General features: G+C 30.6%; 1 protein-coding gene across 1 annotated transcript; it reads left to right on the top strand.

The window, feature by feature from the left end:
• Positions 1-5,985: 5,985 nt before the first annotated feature.
• LOC105125381 (GDSL-like Lipase/Acylhydrolase superfamily protein) lies at positions 5,986-7,746 on the top strand. Its single transcript, XM_011025793.1, has 2 exons — positions 5,986-6,905; positions 7,030-7,746. Exons 1-2 carry the CDS (start codon positions 6,276-6,278, stop codon positions 7,531-7,533), a joined length of 1,134 nt encoding a protein of 377 aa, XP_011024095.1. The 5' UTR covers positions 5,986-6,275; the 3' UTR covers positions 7,534-7,746.
• The last annotated feature ends 2,673 nt before the right edge of the window (positions 7,747-10,419 follow it).

The raw sequence follows: 10,419 nt of genomic DNA, 5'->3' as shown, positions 1-10,419 counted from the left end.
GTTAATTACTATGGATCATTTCATCTCTAGCGAGTCCATTGTTGTCTTTATGAATGTAATTGGTTTCAGGCATTTTTTATGCCTAGAAATAGTTGTTAAGAGCTTAAGTGATTTTTCACTAGTTAGAGTGCCACTAATTCCAGATGATGTCTGAGAGCTTATGTGAATGGTCACTGATTGGAGTACTAATTCCGTTTTCCAAATGATTTGCATGCTGCTGAAAAGCTTTCTAGCTTCTTAGATCCCCGGGTTATGTCAACTAAGTAGTGTTTCTTTTTTATGCATGTCTTGCATCATCATTGAGAGATGTAGGCAAGAGCCCTTGTTTGTTTGGTGGAAGTAGGAGGGGGCAGGGATATGCGGTCTCCATATTTTAGTTGGAAATTGATCATACCAGATGATTAATGCCTCCAGGCGAGTCTAGATGGATCGTGACAGGGAAAGGTTTTTCTCCAATTCAAACCAGGTTCCAGTTGCCCAATAACAGGGAAGGGAAACAATAACGGGAGCAATACACACACAGTTGAGTGATGAGTCCTTCCGCGTTATAAACCGTGAGGTAATTTTTATCCATGCGAGAGTGTACTGTTAGCCATACGGAGTCCCTTCCAACCATTTCTAGATTTCCAATACAAGATGCTTGGGAACTCAGTTAACTTTTTATTTTTTTATTTAAAATTTATTTTTTTATTTTTTTATTGTTTTAATAAATGCGAGATGACGAGATTGCGTGTTGTTACAAGTTTATAAAATAAATACACATAGATTTATAAAACAAATACATTTAATTTAATAGTGTTATAATTATAAATTAGCTAAAAACTAAAAATATTAGCACAATTAAAAGAATTAGTGCTAGACGAGTAACAAAAACTAAAAGTATAATGGAGTAAATATTTTATGATGAAAAAAAGGGTTATGTTAGTAATCAAAAACTTAGAGACTGAACAAAATAATTTATAGTAATTTATAATATTTTGTAAGGAAAGATACAGTATTTTCGCCACATGATTTTATTTTTCTATTAATAAAAAATAAAAAAAAAACTATAAAGCTAAATTTTCTACTAATTGAATATTAAAAAAACCAACAAAGATAATTTTGGAAGGAAAAAAACCTGTGAGGAAAAACATTGTAGCAATTAACAATATTTTGTGAGGAAAATTACAGTGCTTTTCCTAATAAAATAAAATAAAAAACTATTTAGCAAAATATTGTAGCAATCCATGGTGTTTTATGAGAAAAAACTACAATGCTTTCCTCGTATGATTTAATTTTATTGTAATTATAATTCTTAACTAACTCAATATTTAAAAAAAATTGATAAAGATAATTTTGAAAAAAATCATAAAAAAATTATATGGAAAAATACTGCAACAATTCACAGTGTTTTAAAGAAAAAAATTATAAAGTTAAATTCTTAATTAGTTCAATATTAAAAAAATAAAATCAATAGAAAATTTTTTAGAAAAAATAAAAAAGAGAAAAAAATCATGTTGGAAACATTGTAACAATTCATAGTGTTTTGTGATAAAAACTACAGAGTCTTTTCACATGATTTAGCCGTATTTGTAATGACTTATTATTGTAATTCTCAAATAGTTCAATATTATAAAAAAATAAAATTAACAAAAATAATTTTTAAAAAATTACAAGGAAAAAAACAATGTGGAGAGACACTATAGCAATCCACAATATTTTGTAAGGAAAGCTACAGTGTTTTCCCCACATGGTTAAACTTTATTACAAATTTAAATTATAACCAACTAAATATTAAAAAAAATAAAATCAATGAAGATAATTTTAGAAAAAAATATTACAAAAAATAAAACACAAAAGAAACTGAAAAAAACCATGCGAGGAAAAACTGTATCAATCCATAGTGTTTTATGAGGAAAAACTTGTATTTACTTGTAATTGTAATTCTTAATCAGTTTAATATTTAAAAAATAAAATTGATAAAGATAATTTAAGAAAAAAACATAACAAAATAGAAACAAAAATCATGTGGGAAAAAAAACTATAGCAATCTACAGTAATTTACGAGGAAAGTCATGGTGCTTTTATTATATATTGTAACTATAATTTTTAACCAATTTAATATTAAAAAAAAAATAATAAATAATTTCAGAGAAAATCATAAAAAAACCACATGGAGAAACATTGTAGTAATCAACAATGTTTTAAAGAAAAAAATTACAAAACTAAAATATTAAAAAATATAATCAAAAAATATAATTTTGTAAAATAAAAAAACTATATAAGAAAACACTACAAAAATCCATAATATTTTTAAAAAAAATTACAAATGATTTTGAAAAAAAAATAAATAAGAAAAAAGAAAATAAAGGAAAAATAAAAAAAGGAAAATGATTTTGACAAAAAGAGAAAAAAAAGAAAAAAAGGGAAAAGTTGCGTGAATAAAAAGGAAAAAGAAAGCATCGTAGATTACTATTATAATTCAAAGTGATTTTGGTGTGGGTCCCTCATATTATTTAGAGTATTGTATAATAAAAAATAATTTTAAAAATAAAATAATTAATACAACTTATTAAAATAATGCTCACACAACGCACAGAAAAAATTATGCTCACACAACACAACAGAAAAAGGATGATTTTTAGGTTTTGTTTATTTTTATATTTTAAAAATATTTTAAAAATTTTAAAATTTAAATTTTTTTATTTTAAATTAAATTTATTAATTTTAAAAAATAAAAAATAATATTTAATATATTTTAATATTAAAAATATTTTAAAAATTCTCAATTCTCAATTCTAAATGTAGAAAACACTTCCAACAGATTAAGAAACATCATCAGTCAAAGATGGCGACGCCACTACTGCCGACGAAGTACGGACAATGGTGCCGCAATGGTTCAACAGCCCTTGACAAGCTAAAAACACAAAAATTCAGGTTTTCATCTTTGTAAATGACCCTTCGATGGCAGTGGTATAAGGCCGTGGCCGCAGCACTGGACTGGTCGGGTAATGGTCGGGTAAAAGGAACTAGACTTGAGTGCATAACACGCCCCTTCGAGGGAGTTTTGGGAGGTGACAACAAAGAAACTGCATGGCAGTAGGATGAAATGCCTGTATGAAGGCCTGGGAGCTACAAGGCCCAGCCCACACTTCGTTACAGTGAGATTAAGATAATTATCATATAAAAAAGTGAGCGTCATCATTTTTTTCTATATCCGAAAAAATATTAAAAATAATAATTAAAAAATTTACTAGTATATTATATGAAATTAATCAACTTATATATATTAATGAATAAATAAAAAGTTAATGCAGCTTATTTGATGTACAGACTAAGAGTGAATTTATTGACTTATTTTAATAATGATCTGATTAAAAAAATTTCATCCCATCATCCTTTTACCCTTTACTTTGCCCTAACTTAATTACAAAACAATGAATTGTCACAATATTTAATAAAAAAAAATTTAGAAAATAAAATGAAAATATAATGATATATTATATTGATTTAGATTAACATGAGATTTACGATTTGGATAATAAATATGATTATAATAAGTTAATCAAGTTGGATAATCTATCTCTTTTTTTTTCCTTCTTGTATTTTCTTCCTGGTTGGGTCTTGGTTTGGTATTAATTGACCAATGATTGTATTAAATATAAAATTAAATTAAAGAGTTGTAAAATAATTATAAATAATGTTTAAAAAGTATGATATATTGTATTGATCCTGATCAACCGAGTTAACTCAAGAAATTCACAACCTAGAATGAACATAGTCCAATTATATAACCCATTTAGGTAACATGTCTTTTTCTTTTTTCATTCCTTACTCTCTTCCTAACTAGCCTTGATTAGCCATAACATGTGACGGCATCAAACTCTCAAAGTGGTTTCAACAATCTTATTTTTCCTTCTCCCTTTCCTTTCTTGTTTTGAGATTCATGCGACAGAAAAAAAAACATTGTAGATATTCATAATATTTTATATATGCATGCATAATATTTTATACTTATACTTTAGAAAAAATCTTTTAGTTTTAGTCTTTACGGGAATGTATGCGGGACTAAAATAGCAAAAACAAACATATTTCTTTAAGTTAAATTGTAATAATGGATGAAATTGTATTTTTTTATATTTTAAGTTAAATAAAAAATAGATCATTCATAACAAAAAAAAGTTAAATTAAAGGACAAAAAAATATGTAAAAAAAAAGTCAAAACATTATAGCTAAATCGTTGAACCTGTAATCTAAGTCATGGACTCAGTCAAGTCTAATGACTTTTTTTTTCTATTTTATTTTTACTTCAATATTTAATAATACAAATGTTAAAAAAGCTTAAAAAAAGTTTGACACACTAACCTAAGGTTTTTAAAAAAGAGCTCAGACATGGGAGCTTTTAAGTCCAAGTCAACGCATCTGAACATGTCATATTTTAAAAAAAAAAACTTTTTAAGAGTTGACATGTAATACATCTCTATTTGTTTTAAATAATAATAATTAAATGCACATTGCTTGTTGAGATAGATATTATATCATTTGTTTGTTTAGATTCCAATTATTACTATGGTAGTTGAAAAATTAGGAAAAATAACCTTTTGTCCTAAGAACTCATTTTCTAATTTATTTTAATATAAAAACATTTTATAAATACCTTTAGAACATCTAGAAATCAATTTATCAATCTAAAAATACAAAAATAATCAAACCAGGTTAGATTTTTTTTTCTCAACTTTGATCTATTTAATAAGAAAATAATTAGGTCTTGAATAACACCTATCAAATTACTTTTATCACAAATTTATAAGCACTAAAATTAATCATTTTAGATGGTTAGAACAGACAAACATAACAATTTTTTCTCTTAACAATGGGAATCTAGCGATGCTCTTTTCCTCACATCTAATAAACTAAAGACTTAAAAATAATAAAAATAAAGTTTTGTGTAAAAATTGAATTTGAAAAAATAAGGATAAAAAATATATAATTTTGGAAATTAGAGTACCGAATATTTTAAAATTACTTAATAATAAATTTATTATTAATTTTATTAAAAATATTATTTCTCAATATATACAATAAATCTTTTATTTATCTATTTCTAAATTTTGTAGGGACTAGTGAAATTATTGGCAATAATTCTTTGTTAATTTATTGTTTTACACAAGTAGGTTAAACATAAATATAAATATATATTTTTTATTATATCCCTGATTTTTTTAGTTATTTAGTACTTTATTTGTAATTACTAGTATGTTAATCACCATTATTTTTCATATAAAACTCATAACAAAATATATATTATTTCATCAAAATTCATTTCATTTCATATTTATATACATATAATATTATACATAAACATATTAATTTAATAAACACATAAATTATCAACAAAATTAAAATTAAACAATGAAATAAATAGAAAAAATGAATAAAACTCACCAAAAGTAAAACTAAATAAAAATAATAAAAAAACTTACATAAAAGGTTATTTATTTAATTAATTAATAGTTTAAATTATAGAAGAAAAAGATATAGAAACAATAATTCAAAAAAAACTTATTATATTAAAATTTTAATATAAAATATATTTTAAAAAAAGGATTAAGGGGGCATTGCCCCCTTAATCCCCATTGTGGCTCCCCCACTGCATGATACGACACCACTGCTTGGATAGCAATGGAGGTGGTTGTCATCAAGGCACCGAAAAAGAATGCTGAAAATTTATTGTAGAAGGGAAAGATCTGCCTCCCAACTTCAACCACCCACCATAGCTATAATTTCCTTTGCTGGGATCCCTTTTCTTGATCAATCTCTCTTTCAAGCGCTCTAATCAACAGGGAGACAGTTGGAAAGAACGTATCCTCATTTAAGGCCCCAACTAAATTTGAGTCCAATTAATTGAAGGCTCTGAATTCTTAACCCTGAACCATCCAATTCGCACCATTGACACTTCGTGTTTGCATGGACCCATGTTCTCATATAGAAATAAATAACAGAGCTCCATTCCTTCCGCAGGTGGCTTCTGGCTTCTTGTAATTAAAGAGCACGCCACATTGTTGGTATCTATAGAGGCGAAAGGCATTAATATGTCCACTATTAGGTAGGTAAAGCAAAAGACTACAGAAATCACATGATCCATCTTTAGAGCTTAAGTGGGCTTAATTTGAAAAATGATAGCATGAGTTGAAAGACAGAACTACCATTCACAAAGAGATCACAAATATATAAGCTACATCTTATACTCAGTCGGTAGAAGCTGCTAAGTGCTAAGCCTGTGAACCTTTGAGAAAATGGTTGCTCCTTCCACATATTTCTCTTTTGTAGTTTTCTTTTTCTGCTCTTCGAATTTTGCTTTTAACTCTGCAGTTCAGACCACTAGTCCCTTCAAGAAAATCTACGCCTTTGGTGATTCCTTTACAGACACCGGCAACACTAGGTCAGCGTCAGGTCCTACTGGTTTTGGCCATGTCTCAAGCCGTCCATATGGCAGCACCTTCTTTCACCACCCCACCAACCGATACTCTGATGGGCGGCTTGTGATTGACTTTGTAACTGAAACATTGTCCTTACCATACTTGCCACCCTACCGAGGACACAAGGGCAATGCACCTCATGGAGTCAACTTTGCTTTTGCTGGCTCCACAGCAATAAATCATGCTTTCTTTGTGAAGAACAACCTTACCCTTGACATGACTCCTCAATCTATTCAAACTCAAATGAATTGGTTTAACAAGTTCTTGGAGAGTCAGGGCTGTAAAGGGACAGTGTCATCAAGCCCTGAGTGCAAGGCAGTATTTGATGACGCATTGATCTGGGTTGGTGAAATCGGAGTCAATGACTATGCATATACTGTCGGATCTTCCGTATCAAGTGACACAATTAGGAAGCTTGCGATCAGCAGCGTCACCGGATTCCTACAGGTAATAACTGAATTCTCATTCTTCTACATGGCAACAACTACTCCATTTTAATTACTAACGAGCAAGATCAATTCAGTGATGGTGATATCATTTCTGCAACTCAACTTGATTTTATGAATTGCAGACATTGCTGAAGAAAGGTGTGAAACATGTTGTTGTTCAAGGTTTGCCTCCAACAGGATGCTTGCCATTGGCCATGGTCCTGGCTTCTGAAGACGACAGAGATGATTTAGGCTGCGTGAAGAGCGCAAACAATCAATCCTACACCCATAATGTTGTTTACCAAAAGACAGTGCAGGATCTCAGGAACCAGTTCCCTGATGCTGTAATTGCTTATCTCGATTACTGGAATGCCTACGCCGCGGTTATGAAGAATCCGAAGAAGTACGGGTTCGAAGAGCCATTCATGGCATGCTGTGGATCAGGAGGTCCACCCTACAATTTTGAAGTGTTTTCAACATGTGGCACATCTCAGGCAAGTGTTTGCTCAAACCCTTCTCAGTACATTAACTGGGATGGAGTTCATCTCACCGAAGCCATGTATAAGGCGCTCAGTCACATGTTTATGAGTGGAACATTCAGTCATCCTCCATTTGGGTCCTTGATGGACAGGAAACAGCATGTGTGAATTGTTCTCCTTCTAACCAGCCCCAGTAACGGTGTTTATGAATTATGAGATACTTCTCGGAGTCTTTGATGTTCTTTCAATAATTTTAGGCATATGTGAACTTGAGTTGCACATGTTATTGAGCAAGGTTTCTTCGAGATTCACAGGGGTAGCCAGACTCTTGACTGGATGGAGATAAAAGAAATAAATGATGATAATTTACGATATTTGAAACTCTTGGGATTGAAATTTCGAGCTAGGAATCCTTTTAAGATATTATTTAGAATTCCAAATATAATTCAGTTCATAAAAAAGAAAGTAATACTCCACGAATCTTCTTGATGCATTCAATTACCTTATTCTATGCCAGCTGTTCACGTTGAGCAATCTGCCTCTCGAAGAAAATACACCGTAAAAATTCCGTTCTCTCCGGGCAGCCCAACCCCACCAGCTATAGGCATGCATTCAATGCTATAAAAGAAAGCTGAATTGATGTTTGCTACAGAGAATGTTATTGATCATGGAACTTATTGCCAGAGCTTTTGCTGAATCTCCTTCAGTAAATATCAATGTACATTCTTCAGAGTACCTCCCTCCAGCCTCGTTAGCATCCTTGAACTCCGGAACATTAACCCTTTGTTGTCTTTGTTCTATCAGTTTTCTTAAGGCGCCGCTGATAGAGACAACTGTAATAAATCCAAAAAACAGTCTTAATGGGTTAAAAAAACCCTCATGGCCCATGTCGATTTAGTTTATGGATACGGACACTCTTTAATTATTTCGGACAAAATAGTTAAGATTATCGATTTAATTTATTTTCACATATATTTCAAATAATATAATTCAATATAATTATATGATTTAATATTTTATTACAAACATAAAAATTATAATAAGTTATTAATTCAATTTGATTTTAAAAATTATTCATCCAAATGCCAACTTGAACAAAGTTGGTTATAGGCTTATAGCATCAGAACACTGCTCAATAATGGCACAGTTGCTACACTATGAACTGGCAACTGATTAAGAAGTAATATTTCCATATTTCATCGGCATTGAAATTTTTTTATTTTAAATTAATTGTTTGTAATGATTTTGGATTGTTATATATGATATATTGATATTAAAAATAATTTTTTTAAATAAAAAATATTTTTTTAAATAATTTTTTTAAACGCAGTATAAGAAAAGGAGGAGCCACTCATTTACTACAAGATTCAGAATAAAACATGGTAATACGATTAGTTGCTTTCATTAGTCTTCATTTTACATCCCAACTGATTTTAAAGCAATCCTTCTCTTTAATCCTCTTTAAATTTGAGACTCCCATCTCCATGATTTGCCAGTAGATTGTGACCTCCAACTTCCCAACTACTTCCTCGATGGGTTGACTTCTGGGCTTAAAGATCATAAAGCATGCACAGCAGCACATTCTGGCTCAACAATTTTTCACATTTTTACCTTTAAACACAACAAAATGAGTCATCTCGATCACAAAGTAAAATATCAGCCAGAATGGAAGTTTTTAAACCCTACTTGGTTTAAGGTTCTGGTTTTGACTGGATCAATTTTATTTTATTTTTTAAAATCAAAATGATATTAATTTATTAAAAGAAAAAGTTAAAGTATTGCAATCGAGTTTTTGACCGGATCTTGCCAAGTCGACCTGTCAGGTTAGTCGGGTCACCCTGGATTTTAACTTTTTTTATTTTTTTAAACCTAACCCGGTTTTTATTCCGGATCGACCTATTGAACAGGGCTGAATTCCAAAACTATGGCCAGAATACTACCCTTTTCTCGATACCTTGCATCCTTTTGCCCTCTCCTCTAGTCCTTTGTATCTTCATAGCTTTCCTCTCAGAACATGCTAAGATCCTATTGGATGTGACAGCAGCACATACACACTCTATCTTAACATTGGGGATCTCTGGCATGAATAAAATTCACAAGACACTTCTCCTTATCAACTTCTATGACTCGGAAATTAACGTGGATAACCTGAGTGGTTGATTGTGCTGGACTAACATTTTCAGCTTTCATCTACAGCTAAACCTTCAGCAATAAGCTGCAAAGGAGAAACTCAATGGCTTTAACATTTTGACTAAGAAAAACTCATAAATGGTATTTACAGATAGAGTTTTGGAACTCTGTATGTAAAGCAGGTAGATAAGGAAGAAAAACAAAGCGTGCGTTTCGGTATCTGAAACTGGCATCAGTGCAAGAGTTCTGCTCATATATACCTACCAGATCATAACCATATTTCCCTTGTACCAGTGAATAGAGCAGGAAATCATACCATGTGTGAGAATGCCTCTAAGCTGTCTGACATTTTCCACACACTATGACCTTCCCTTCCTATAGATTATCTACTAACATAAACTGAAACTTCAAATATCAAGTTGACTTCAGTAAAGCAATCAATACAAGGCTGATAACAGAGTGGAGATTTTTTTTGCATACATCTACTGAGAAGATGTAGACTAGCAGCTCCAAACTACTTGTTCATGATTGCTATTATGCGTGCGATACCAGGAAACCATGGTATTATATTGTTTAATTTGTGCTGGCATCATTTGCATGGAGAGTTTTACAAATTCAAGCCTGGCATGGACAACATGAGAGAATGCTACACAATCATCAACTCAATAAGGAAGCACAGAAACAAGTTTCTTCATGTATCTAATGATTCACCTGTCAACTTAACTGTAATAGAGGAATTCTAATTGAATGCAGGTAGAAGAAAACTGTGAACTAGCATGAAATTTACTCCTAATAATTATATTAAAAATTAAAACGTCCATATCGTTTGAAAGATAAAGATCTGAAGATTTCTCGTGGCACAACAAAATGCTGGACTGGCTTTTATTCTTCAGCATATCAATCCCAAAAATCAGTCCAAAAATC

Source organism: Populus euphratica, unplaced genomic scaffold, assembly GCF_000495115.2.
Source record: "Populus euphratica unplaced genomic scaffold, PopEup_1.0 scaffold22.1, whole genome shotgun sequence".
Lineage (NCBI taxonomy): Eukaryota > Viridiplantae > Streptophyta > Magnoliopsida > Malpighiales > Salicaceae > Populus > Populus euphratica.
The sequence above is the reverse complement of the archived record's forward strand: the minus strand, read 5'-3'. Positions and strand labels throughout refer to the sequence as shown.